The sequence below is a fragment of the Paramisgurnus dabryanus genome, chromosome 9 (assembly GCF_030506205.2).
Source record: "Paramisgurnus dabryanus chromosome 9, PD_genome_1.1, whole genome shotgun sequence".
Classification (NCBI taxonomy): domain Eukaryota; kingdom Metazoa; phylum Chordata; class Actinopteri; order Cypriniformes; family Cobitidae; genus Paramisgurnus; species Paramisgurnus dabryanus.
The window spans coordinates 24,074,753-24,088,552 of NC_133345.1; the positions used below are offsets into that span (position 1 = coordinate 24,074,753).

At 36.8% G+C, this 13,800-nt stretch overlaps 1 protein-coding gene across 1 annotated transcript; it reads right to left on the minus strand.

Moving 5' to 3' along the window:
• Positions 1 to 285: 285 nt before the first annotated feature.
• Positions 286 to 13,600, minus strand: ttc23 (tetratricopeptide repeat domain 23). Its single transcript, XM_073815661.1, has 11 exons — positions 13,383 to 13,600; positions 12,545 to 12,719; positions 12,181 to 12,304; positions 11,393 to 11,619; positions 11,220 to 11,362; positions 6,648 to 6,819; positions 5,868 to 5,973; positions 5,397 to 5,524; positions 5,057 to 5,206; positions 2,050 to 2,132; positions 286 to 1,854 (listed from the first exon to the last, which is right to left on the minus strand). The coding sequence occupies exons 1-11, from the start codon at positions 13,451 to 13,453 to the stop codon at positions 1,740 to 1,742; spliced, it is 1,494 nt and encodes a 497-aa protein (XP_073671762.1). The 5' UTR covers positions 13,454 to 13,600; the 3' UTR covers positions 286 to 1,739.
• Between the last annotated feature and the right edge of the window lie 200 nt (positions 13,601 to 13,800).

Consider the following 13,800-nt stretch of genomic DNA (forward strand, 5'->3'; position numbering starts at 1 on the left):
ATGACATTAGACCTGCAATGACTTATCTACCGTCCTGCTCTTTCAGGATGACGCAATTTCATTGCTGTGGTTACATACAGATACAGATAGAGAGAGAGGGAGGGAGAGGGAAAGCAGTAGTGTAGAAATCCCACAGTAAAAAAATATGTGCTGAGCAGTTTACACAGAAGTGTGTAAGAGCTTCAGGAATAGCTGCTGTAGTCGTGTCTGTGTCACAGTCTATTACTCAGAATGAGGATTCAACTCCATTAAAGGAAGGTGTCTAATGAGCGACTATTTTTAGAAATTATACCCCGTCTTTAAACCTTTTATACACACCTTACTGTAAAGCAGTGTAGCAGTTTAAGACTAAAGCATTTCCTCTATTTTTGTAATACGTACCGATACGTATTTCTGGTAATAATGTTGGGGTATAAAAGTATGTTTGGTGACAATAACATAGTATGTATGTAAAATGTGCTTTTTACTTTCATTTAATCTCATTTAGCATTTCAATTACAAGTATCTTTTCTGCATCACTATCAACTTCTGAAAAACTACAAGATGCTTAAAGTACATGTATGGTATCGAGGGATTATGTTAAAGGTCACGTTCTTACTGATCCCATTTTTTAAACCCTAGTTAGTGTGTAATGTTGCTATAATAGCATAAATAATACCTGTAAAATGATAAAGCTCAAAGTTCACTGTCAGGCGATATATTTTCTTTAACAGAATTCACCTTTCAAAGCCTACAGCGAACGGCCGGTTTGTACTACAGTCCTCTACTTCCTGCTTTAATGACGTCAGTAGAAGAGTTTTTTGAGTAAACTCCGCCCACAGGAATACGGCAGTCGCCAGCTAAGCTAACGGCAAGCTAAGCTGCTATCGAATCGCAACACACTAAACAAGCTACACAATCAAAACCCGATACGTATTTCTGAAGGAGGGACTTCATAGAACAAGGAAGACATCAGTAATTTTTTAGGACAGTGAAACAGCGCTATACAGATAAGTAAATTGTGTAAAAATCCAGCGTTTTTTTACTCATTAAACACAAACACATGTTTTATTGTGCACTGTAAACACAATCAAAGCTTCAAAAACACAGAAAGACAGGACCTTTAACAATGAATTCAATATGGATAATATGATTAACACATAAGTGCTGTGCTTCCGTACATAACATACATTTATTGGCATTGCTTGAGATGCTTTTCAGCACCAAATTATCTTTGAATCTATTAATAGGGCTATGTGACTCGGCGTGAACGCTGTGCATGTGCTTATGCTGCCATAACAGATTTACAGTATGCTGTACAGCACGTATTGATTGTTTTGGCTTGGCAGACCGCAGGTATATTTGATCCTCTGAAATGAAAATCACTAAAGGGATGTATTGTGTGCAGTTTCACTCTTCAGATAAAGACTCACTGTGTAGATAGATTCACAATAAACAAAACATTTCAGACAGCGTTACAGAGTTCTTGTTGTGAATCCTGCTGAATTCTGTTAAAACATACACTAAAAGAATAATAAAACTCCTTTCTAACAGTATTACGTTGGTGTGTTTAGAGTGTATGAGCTCACTGTTGGACTGTTCTCAGTTTGTGAAGGGTAAGTCACCTTGCCAACCACTTAAGGGATTAAACTCGCAGTTCAGTTTGTCTGCTGTTCTAGAAATATTGCCTTCTTTTTACCAATCTACAGATCTCCTCCTGTAAAACAACATTCCTGACAGTCCTAGTCAAATTCATGCTCTTATGTGTTCGAGATACTAGATTTTAACTCGGTTGGAGATGATACCACTGCACAAAAAGGAGGTCTTGTTTCAAGCTGACTTTTCTCCCTGTGGCTTCCACAAACTTCTGGTGACCTAAAAAAAGTATAAAAGGCACAATAAAGCATTAACCTATAAATAATATTATTCTTGAAAAACTGACATTCACAAACACAGTATATTCAGGTTAAAAGTATAATACATTTAAAGTGCAGTATTAGTACTTTTATCTAAGTTTAGAGTGATGTAGCAGATAGTGTGCATTCACACATTATTGGGTTGAAGACTCACTGAAACAACATCTCCACAGTTTTTTGTGTGGCTTTGGTTTTCTTATGCTGAGGACCAAACAGCATATTCTGAATATCCAGACACTGAAAGAAAGAGAACAGAAAATTTGTTAGAAGAAAATGGTTGTAAATTTTGGTCAAATTCAAAAGCCACCTTTATCAAAAGTGAGATAATGACATTAACCTCATGCTCTTGGCACATATTATACATTCATCAAATACTTTCACTTTAAATCGGCTTAATTCTGGCCTAAGGCCATTCAGAAACTCCAGGTTGTTGGCAGAATTAATGATTTTTTAACAAAGGCCTCTAAGTGCACAAGAGAAGAACGGCGTGCAAATGTCGAGCCGCAAGTTTTTCCTGGTTAAAGGAGGTTTACTGAATATATAAGGTAAGTAACTAAATGTTTGAGCCTTTTACCTTTATTCAGAAAGAGCAGTGAAGAGTCACTGGAGACAAGTAGGGATTTTTGCATATGCTTAGAGGTTTTTGCAGCGAAAGAGTCAAATTTGTTGAATACCAATGAAACGACTATGGTGACATTCGTGAAAATAAGGCATTTATTAGTCAATTATTGACCTTTAGTCAATAATAACCTTTTTATTGCCATTGTAGTGAAATTACTAAACTTAAAGCAGAATAAGGGGTTCGTATTTATATATTTCCCTAAACAATTCACATTAATCTCTACATAGTACCCCACGGTTTGGTTTGGGTCAGGTCGGGTCCGCTCACCTCACTTTGGCTTGGTTAGCTTTTCCATCGAGTTTAGTAACACTTCGGAGTGGGAGGGATTATAGGCGTGTCATTATATTTGGGCTGCCTACTGCTGTGACATCATACAAGTGAGAGCGTCGTTGTACATTCCCATACATTTATTTATTTCTCAGTCCGCCACAAAATTAAAATTGACCACCACAAATAGTTGTTTGCACATCGCATTTATCACTACCTCTGTCTCACATGACTGTACAAACACAACCGTGGTGTAAGTCGACGCGCTCCGCTGAGCCTCATTTAGGTTGCATTTAAGAATATATGTGAACGTGCACGTCGCGAATGTGCCGCCACAAACTGCAAGTCTGGAAAAAAACTGTTATGGTGTCCCTGATTCTCAACCTGTGGATGTTTTTCATCGCTAAAGGGGAGTTTGGGAACTTAAAGCAAAGCCCAGATGACAACAGGTTTACTCAAGACAGCGCAAGCTAGCATGAAGGTGAAGCTAATCTTTTACATTATAGCGATGAGGCTGGTAGTGACGATTCTCTCAGACCAATCAGTGATCTACAGTGTTTTTGCGTCACGTTTTGGTATCAGATCAGGTCGCTTGGAACCCAAAACGAGGTGGTACTTAAAAGAACTATTGGGTACTGCTTACGGCACCCAGTGGAAACGCCCCCAATAGTAAGCTGACCCAAAACAAACCGTGGGGTACTACGCAATGGAAAAGCGCCATTAAAGCCCATACGTTCCACCAATGGCTTTTACTAAAGGTTATGCAGCTGTTAATTCATGGCGTAGTGGACAGCTTGGCTCTAACTTCACAGACACAGTAGAGAGGAAAAGTGTATTTGGCACACAGGTACTGCATTACAACATACCCTCAAATAAACTCCCTCTCTTTCCCTCAACAACATTCTCAAAACAGCAACAGTGGAAAAACATGCACAGAAATACAACATGACAGCAGTGCTTTCATAAAAGCACAGGAAAGTAACAATTCAAAGTTTCCTTGACGTCTGAAAAGTCTCAGTCCATGTTTTCGGCACTTTCCATTATAGGCAAAAGTGATGTCTTAGCAGCCCACTGCAGTAAAACAATCACAGCGTTTTTTCAAAAATGTGTATCAAAGCCAAAAACTGACTGTATTGGTACCTTGTAGGTTTAAAACAATTGCTTTTTGTTATGAAAGTCCCTTTATCCGTTTAAACTGGAAACCACTGGCCTTAAGCCAAAGTCTAAACTGGGGATGTGTTGCTCTGTGCTGCTGTCATGATAACAGCAGAAGAACATGATATGAGCTCACATCTGTCAGAGGTAACGGGGAAAGGTTATAAGCTTGAGGAAGTGCAGAGCTTGGGGCCACTGATTTACGACTGAAGACCCCCAACAACAAAGAAACATAGCAACAAGTTTACTTATAGACAAGTGGGTACGTGTTTCCAAAAATGGAGTCACACCCACATCTCAGAGGGGTATTAGTGACCTTTGAGGGAAATACCCTACCCTTTGAGGGGTTCACTATATGTATCAGAGGATAAATTAAATGGCCTCTCCAAGATTATTATTGTCCAGCCCAAAAATTATCAAGATTTAAAGTCGTGTAATTTCTATGCTACTAGTAGTGGTACAAAAAAATAGCAAAATATTAATGGTTTCAAGCAAGTTTCGAAAAAACTCCCGTCTTTCACTGCTTGGGTAGTAGTCCCACTTCCAACCCACACCATTGGCTGAGCCAAAGTTGCTATAGTAACCCAAGTTGGGGTGCTCAAACAAACAGGCTGGCTTCTATTTGTGCCACTAGTGGTGCAGATATTACACACTTCATCTTTTAATAGTGCACGAATGTCACCTAAATGAACACATTTCCATAACAAAGTATTTTAAGTGTACATATCTATTCAATGCCTGTTATATAAGTTCAGAGCATTCTACTTCTCTTGTATATCTAAAGGATCTGCCCTTTAAGTTGCATTCAGTGCCCTTTTAGCTCATGGAACTCGGCAACGTTCCAATAGCCATCAAAATGTCTGCCAGAATCCAGAAGAATACAATGTTGTTATCCTTGGGACGTTTCATATGAGAAATAGCATCAACTTCAAGGGGAAATATCTTGGATACTCCCCAAGATTACAGCATAGCTTTGTGTGCACAAGGCCTTGGTCAAAAATTTCCTACAGCCTTTATGGCAACTTTGTACCCAAAAATTATACCCGTACTTCTTGTTTGAGGTCAGAAAGCTGTACGGTAAAGCAGATGCACAGCATATGTGTCATTTCCGATTCACCTTCTTGAGGGTTTTGTGGGCGTGTCTCATCTGACCCTGTGTCATCTCCACTCCACCAATCAGCTGCAGCGCTTCGGCCACCTCTGCACTCAGCTCACCAAAAGTGCTCTTTTTTAGAGCTAAAGACTCTCTTTGGATCTGAGCACTTCTCTGACAAAACACAACACACAAATTTTTCCTTATACCAAAACACATTTCCTCAGCATAATAAATATCTCACTTGAAATTTATTTGACAGCTGCAATATAGTTCCCACTAGGTTTGTGCCAAGCCATTAAGCAAGAACTGATTTAATGTCACAATATAAATCTGTTCACCATATTCAGATTTGGTAACTGACCTCATGTTGTCCTGTTAGTAAGAGGAAGTGACTGTAGTCATCTTGGGCCGATAAGGTGAGTTTGTCCTGTGGGCCTACTGTACTCCTGTATGTACTTATACAGTCCTCAAAAAACTGTGCTGCTGAATCTGTTCAAGCACACATGGATACACACAATTGCATTTTTTTATCCAAAGCGACTTTCAAGCTATACATTTTTATCAGTATGGGAATCGAACCTATGGACTTTGCATTACGCAATGCTCTACAGGCCACTGACATTATTTTTACACAGTGTAAAAACTGAAGATTAAATCTGGTGTTATATTTATGATAGTATGCGTAGTAGCTAACACAAAATAGTACTGGCTTTGTTTTCTGCTAGTTAAGATTTACATCATCAAAGCTATTATTACTATTAACAACATTACACAACTACTTTCTATGTAATGCTCCAGGCATAATGAATCAATTATACAGACTGTATTATACCATTATGATGAGGCTCTGTAGTGGAGGAGTATGCAAGTGCCAAGCTGTGTGCGATGTGAGCCCCTTCTAATCCCCCAGGACTCTGACTAAGAGCAATGGAATGAGCCTTCAGATATTGGAAAAAAGAGAAAGTATCAGAAACCCCACATGTTGAAAGAGAAAACAAATCAAGAGTTTTGCTGAAGTTTTGAGAAGCTAACTTGAAAACAGCAATTTTTTTAATTCTGTTTGGTACCCTTAGCATAGTGCGTTTAATAATGTGTAATGGTGCGTTCACACCAGGCGCGGAAGATGTGGCTAGCCATAGTTAATGCAAAGACGCAAATAGGCATCCTGCGGCGTGGTCAGCACGAATGGCGAATCGCGGATGGCACGTCCCGCGCGAATTGAACATTGGTGCGTGAGTTGAAAAATCTGAACTTTTGCGGATTTTGCGCCGCGTTAACCAATCAGGAGGCCGCTTTAGCAGTGTCGTGATTACAGGATGCAAGAGGCAGAAAAACAAAACAACAATGGATGACTGACAATCATCATCACTATACGTGACATCTTCGTACTTTTACAGGAATTAAAAGGATCTTGTTTGGAATAAGGAACAATCTTTCAAAGTATCAAAATCAAAGTAAGTTCCCATGATGCTAATTTACGCGTGAATGTCTTGAATAACTAGAATTTCATGCGCCAATGAAGCCAGAAAACTCAAAACGTGTTTGCAGCCTCTTCCGCATTTGGTGTGAACGCACAGTAACAGTCAAGAATAATCTCATAATCAAAGTTTACCTGTTGAAGACGTTCAATAGCTCTATCCAGGTGTCCCTGTGTTTGTTCAATGGCTGCCATGTTCCTGTAAGTAAAGCAGATCTGACTTGGCTGACCTCCCTCTTGCATCAACTCGAGGGTTTTTTCACATTGACTTAGGGCCATGTCAGTTCTTCCCTGGCGCTGGTACACTCTACAACACAAAACAACCACACATTGTGACAAAGATGTCATTTTTCATTGAATAAATCCACACTGTCATACGCAGCACACTGATATTTGTCATCACTCTGAGAATGCCCCATCTGTAATGCAAAGCATGGGTGAAAATGCCAGAATATATAAGTAAAAGTGAAGAAAGGACTTGTTCTAGTGGCCAGTTCATGAGGACTGGTCTAAAACAGGAAGCACGGCTGGATTTTGACTACTCACTTTGGTCCCAGCCCTTTCAAGGGGATAATAATTTGTCTATTTTATTAAGATCTGGAGGGCAGCAAATCCAAATATTCCCTTCAGTACTAAACTCAATATACAAGAGTTCATGTCTTTATAAGTATAGGTCTGATTCTCCATTCTCAATAACAGCCTGAAAGTATCTTCTGAAAAATGCACTTGCTGTTCACTGTTATCTGTCAAGAAATGGAACACAGAGCAGACAATTCTTTTTTATAGACCACTATATTCAGTTCCTATTGTGATTTTATAAATAAATATCTTTCTTTATTATTCTTCACGCAATTTGGTATCTCTGATTCACCTAACTTGCATGTTTTTGGCCTGTGAGAGGAAACCGGAATAAACCCACTATGACACAGACAGAAAATGCAAACTTCACATAAAAAGGTCACCTGACCTAGCCAGTGTCTGAACTGAGCCACTGTGCCGCCCCGACCCAACTTTCATATAGTTCAGTAATTATTTTATTTTAAAGTAATGTTTTTGCATTTTCAATATAATTGACTTTTGGACCCCACTAATGCATCTCAAGTTTATAGGCATATTTTTTGCATATAGAGAAGCAAAGAGGCAGACATGAGCATGGGGAGATTCCATGTTTCATAAACCTTGTTTTCTAAAAGCCTTATATTTCACCCACTCTAATGGATCCCTAACTCAATTCCCCCTCTCCCCTCTTTAGGAGAATAACCTGCACATGTGGCATCTTTGCCCCATCAATACAAGGATAGTGAATTAGGTCTTGCAGCATAGCAGAAGATGGAAATACCATAGTGCACCTGTACTGTATATTGACTAGTAAGTAGCCTTACTTAACATACAGTATGTGTGAACGTATAACACAGATTTGACGGCACTCGCAGGTTGTATCCACTGATATTAGTATTTACTGCTAGATGTCAGGATTTACCATAGACTGTAAAAAATAGGTATTTACCCATACCTTCATATATAATGATCGCATTATAAACACTTTATTTTTACTTTATGGTGTATATTTTGTGATTGCAATATTGCAAAAAGATGAAAGAACAGACCACTTCAAATGAAATTATAACATCAAAGTGTAAAATATCTGCTTTTAAACCTGACTCCACTAAGGTTTTCTCATAGCCGGAGAGTAAGCTGGATCTCCCGGGAAACTTTTCAAGTCCGCATCACAAATTCCAAACTCTGGGAACTTTAGGGGCAGCTGGGAAAGCAGGACACAGAGTGTGTGTGTGCCAACTCTACTGCCTGGGTACACAACACTAAACACATCACATATTATGCCACACAGCGCCAATGTAATACCGGCCGTCCTCTCGGGGATCCTCTGTAGGAGTAGAGATATAATCTGCGTAGAGAAATCTGATTTAATGTCCGTTCCACAGGGGCGTAATGCAATTAGGGATTTTTACATCAACTGCCAAGTAGTCCCCCAAGCCTTCTGCTTAGTAATTGTTAACAGACCAATACTGACGCGGACCCAGTATAAAAGATTCTGCCTTGATAAAAAGAAGTGTTAAGTAAGAGAGCCAAAAAAAACCTAGGGAAAATAGAAATGAGGCAACAGATATAAGGAAACATTGTTTTTAAGCACTTTGTTGACTGATTAATTTATACTTGGCTAACTTTTCAGGAAAGTCATCATGCAAATTAGCAAACCACACAACAACTTTGAGATCCGTCAAGGCCTTTAGAGAAGAACATATGCAAAAAATGTGTACGATATAAGGTATGTTTGCATGATAAGAGTGATATGGCCTGTGGGTTTTTTTTGTGGAGGTATGTGTTGAATGCACAGGCTCGCTCATTTCAAATATTTCATCACAGTCAGCTTCCAACAAAGAAAGCTTCCACCACAGCATCTATTGTACTGTATGCACATATTTCCAGTATCCCAAAATCACAGCACACACATTTCCCAATGCAAGATCTACGTATAAATGACCACTGATGCCGTTTACTAACATAACAAAGGACAACACAATAAAACTTGAGACCCTTGTACTGTTGCCATCTACTCACAAACATAAACATAGCAAACCACAGACGTTCATTGTCACAGTTAAGGCTGGTGAGACCATCCATAATAAACACTGAGATCAATACAAGCTATTGAACAAATCCTCCTGTGGAACAACAATTCCCCCGAGAAACAAAAGATCTTTAAATGATACCGTGCTTCACACCCAAACCTTAATAGTTTCCTAGAGAAAAGAGTAATTTACTAAGAGAACATTTATTATAAGAATATACAGTAACAGACTTTTTGGTATTTGTGCATAGCAAGCATTTGGTTCACTAATGGTTAATTTGTTGATGCATGTGACCTAAGGCTAGCTTTGCAGGTTATGATGCAGAATAAATCTAATGAAAGATTTATAGAGATGCTGAGGCCTGCTGCTTATCTGTAAATGTGACCAACTACTGAGAAAACCACCAAAACATACTGTGCTCTCACCCTACATAAATAATCCATATATATGGAAGATATTTTTGGTCTTTATTAAATTAATTAATTAAATGATAAAATAAAAAATTAAATCACAAAATATGTCCCAAATTTGAAAACTGAATGGTAAAATAAAATTAAAAACATTAAATTATTTCATTTTCAACGTGATGAAGCAGCATTCCGGCCTAATTGAAAAATAAAATTTGATGACTTGACATTTCATTTTCCATATAATCTTGATGCAAGACTATTTACAGATTCCTTTTCAAGTTTGAAAATTCCTTTACAGATTCCTTTTCAAGTTTGAAAATTCCTTTTTATTGTAAAATTTATTTTAGCCTTGCCTCAAGATTATATGGAAAATGAAATGTCAAATCATCAATTTAATTTTATTTTTCAATTTGGCCGGAATGATGCTTCATCACATTGAAAATTAAATAATATAATTTAATATTTACATTTTAATTGTATCATTTAATTTTCAAATTTGGGACATATTTTGCGATTTAATTTTTTTATTAAAAATTAATTAATTAAATAATTAATTAAAAAAAGAACAAAAATACCTTCCATACATATAATCCTAATAGACAATATTTTGCATTTGAAGAATTCAATTATTTTTTATAAAAAGAATTAATAGTATTTACTGTTATTTACCTTTAGTGTGTTATATGTAGTTCATATCTATAGACAACCTTTTGTTTCAAAAATAAACATATGAAGAGTTTTGGAGATAACCCCGTTTTTTAAATTTTTGTCAAAACATGTTGATTATTATCTTATCATGTTTTTATTGTTTTATTGTGCTACTTAGCTGTATTTAGTTGTCTTTAGTTATAAAGGATTAAATCAAAATAAATCAACTGCAGTTTGATTGATACTAAACGGAAGGCACAATCAAAAAACGAGATTTTTAAAAAAAAACGCAGTTATCTAGTTTTGGAACCAAACTCTTCATATAATAATATTCACATTATAAATGGCACCTTTACAGGGACAATAAAATATGATTACACAAGACTAGTTATAATTCACTATTTATATCTGACATATATACAGAAGACCAACAAAACAAGGAACATAGACTGTAAAATGAATCAGGAGCACCACCGTGTGGTAAAAAGATTCCATGCACTTCTGATATTACTTGATTTACAAATGTGGGGAACTTAGGACAGGAGGTGATGTATTGAGAAATACAATATTCAACTAAATGTAGTGTAAACAAATCAATCCATATATGAAAGCATTTTCTGTGTTCACCGTGTTAACATTGAGTCATGCCATGAAAACAGATTTAAAATTGAACCTGATACTTGAAACTGCAGTAGTCAACAGAAATAAATAGACCAAAACATGTGATTCACTGCAGAGGGTATAAAAAGGGAGCTCGGCTGTGAGTCTTTAAACAGCAACATTTCTTTTGATTATAAACTATAATGGACAAGATTAGGATTTTTCTAGGTATAGACAAGGCATTCTTCAATAAAAAGTGTTAAGCCAAGAATGTCTGTATATATAGTGTAATTTACTTAAAAAGTAGCAACAGTCGTTTAGTAACAATGGTCAAAGATTGAAATTAAAATAAAATTAATAATGTAAATCAAACTTTGATGCTACTCTCATTATAATCTCCTAAACTCTAGATTTCATAGACAGGGTCCAGCTATTCTAAGATGAAAATGTCGCTGTACCTTGCTAAATTTGTAGATATCTCATATTCAATATCCACTCTTTCCTTCTTTTCCATGGCTTCATGTGTCACAATGTCTCCCAGGATTATTTCAGCCTTTTGAAAGCTTGACTCAGCCTCTGCCAGAGTACACATTGTTAAGAACTCAACTTGTTACAATGGTAATAGTTAGTTAGAAACATTTAAAACATAAGACATTTTAGAGTTCAATAAAGTAATATACAGTATATACTCATATTCAAATATAAAATAAGGATATTTTCCTAAAAGTAGAGTGGCACTTGCTAGTGTTAGATGAATACTAAGGCAGCAGTTGAGGTAGCTCACTCTCTCCCCCTGTTGGCTGGAACTGAGTATATCAAGTGCTTGTGATGCATGTTCTTGTGCCTGATGTGCCCATCCTGTGAAATGGCAGATCATACATTGTAAGAAAGTTTTTAATATATGACTGCTTAAAGATATCCATTTTATATTAAAATACAGTATATCAATAAAAAAATCATAATCTGTTTCGTAGAAGAGATCATGTTGTTGTTACTCTTAAACAGTTGTGAAAATTTATTTCCAGCCTACTATGCAATTGAGTTTTACACTTTTGGAATCCATTCAGCCAGTACCACTTTAAGCATAGCTTAGCATAATTCATTGAAACTTGTTAGATCATTAGCATCATGCTCAAAAATAACCAAAGAGTTTTGATATTTGTCCTATTTAAATATTGACTTTTCTGTAGTTACATTGTGTACTAAGACCGACGGAAAATTAAAAGTTGTGATTTTCTAGGCAGATATGGCTTGGAACTATACTCTCATTCTGGTGTAGTAATCAAGGACCTTGCTGCCATACAGTACCATGGGCATTGCAGCAGGCGCAATAATATTAAGCAGCGCCCGAAAATAGTCCAAGATCACAATAGACAAATAAATAAAAAAATTTAAACATGAAATAATGGACAACTTTACCTTTGTACTGCAAGTGGGCTTTAGCCAGTCTGGACTGTGATTGGGCCACTGCAAAATGCCCATTTCCATAAACCAATCTGCTCAGTGCCAGACATCGCACCAGCTCTTGAATACAAGCATCATACTGCAAAGGTCAAGTAAACATCTAGTTAAAACATTTAACTACTGAAATCAAACATATAGTAGTATAAATACTTCATATGCATCTTTTTTGTTTTTCCAAATAAGACAGTCAGCTTTTGATCATCAACACTTAATGATCTGAAATGCTGGGGCAAAAAAATATATTATACAAAAATCTGTAAGAGAGCATAGATAGGAGGACAGTGTTTATATATATTATGATTTTTTTTTTCAAACGCACCTTTTCGCTATCAGCTAAAGACTGCACCCGTTTCTCACAAACTGAAAGTTTCTCTGCAGGTGTCATCGTGCTGTAATTCTTCTCATCATCGTCTTTATGTGAGATTATTATTGAATCGGCTTCCTGTAAGGATTCTCCTGAACTTGCACTGCTGTTCATATTCAACCTGGTCAACCTGTAAAGAATGAGAGCTCTCTCAGTAAGTAAGATGCCCACCTAGACAGCAGATTTGGGCAGGTAAGTAGGCAGCTCAGATTCTGAAAAACAATCTTGTGACCCAGCCTGGGAAAACACCCCTAAAGTCATTTTTTGTTGGTTTACTGTTTTCTACATAAAATTCAATTCAATTGTATTTATAAAGTGCTTTTCACAATTGTTTAATTGTTTTAAAGCAGCTTAACATGAATAAAATCATCGAACATAATGTAAAAACATTCTGTGAAAGAGTAGGGTTATTTCAAAAATTGAAATCAATGTAAACCAATTATTCAAACTTTGACTAGCCTGGATTTCACAAGCAGTGTAACAGTACCACCACACAGGGGAGACAGAGGCTATCACTCTTTTCGCAATTTTTTCAGAGTACGCGCACGTTACGTCTCTACATCTTAAAATTTCGAATATAATCAACATTCCTTTTATTATTGACTTTAAGGATGAAAACGTTTAGTGAACGTTAAACTACTACACGTATGAGATTACACTAAATCTAAAACAACTGCAATAGAAAACACATGTATAGTGGACTTTTGTCTCAAAGCGTGTAATAACAAGCCACATTCTCTCAAACAACACGTTTATTAAAAGACAAAGAAAAACGCAATCCGGAGATACATACGATTCATCCAATGCAGTAACGGAGCTGTGCTGTGATGCGCACAAATATCCGCTCTGTGGTGCCAGACTCATGTTAGTGGACAAAACAAATACAACTCATCAGTCAACGAGCTTATGGGAAAAGACCATTCTCCTACCACTACTTTGTTTAAACGACTTTATGTGGTTTACCGAAAATAACTCATATGGAGCTCTGCAACCCAGTAACGACTATCACGAACATCCAAACAAACGTTTTGATTGGTTGTCTCGTACACACGAGTGAATCACGTGACTCCCACGTCTGTACGATTGCGTTTGATGCTGAAATCGACCCGTGAATTTGATTGTTTTAGTACATCTTCATTTCAGATCTAGTACAATAAAACCTTAAACCAATATTTTTAAACCAGATACAAAAATCCCACTATATTTTATAT

What these genes read in the sequence shown, in the direction of transcription:
- ttc23 (XM_073815661.1), bottom strand. Translation starts at nt 13,453, where the DNA reads ATGAGTCTGGCACCACAGAGCGGATATTTGTGCGCATCACAGCACAGC. An exon ending in CTTATGTTTTAAATGTTTCT is followed by an intron (nt 11,363 to 11,392) that starts AACTAACTATTA and finishes TAACAAGTTGAG; the next exon opens with TTCTTAACAATGTGTACTCT. An exon ending in CTATTGAACGTCTTCAACAG is followed by an intron (nt 5,974 to 6,647) that starts GTAAACTTTGAT and finishes CAATATCTGAAG; the next exon opens with GCTCATTCCATTGCTCTTAG.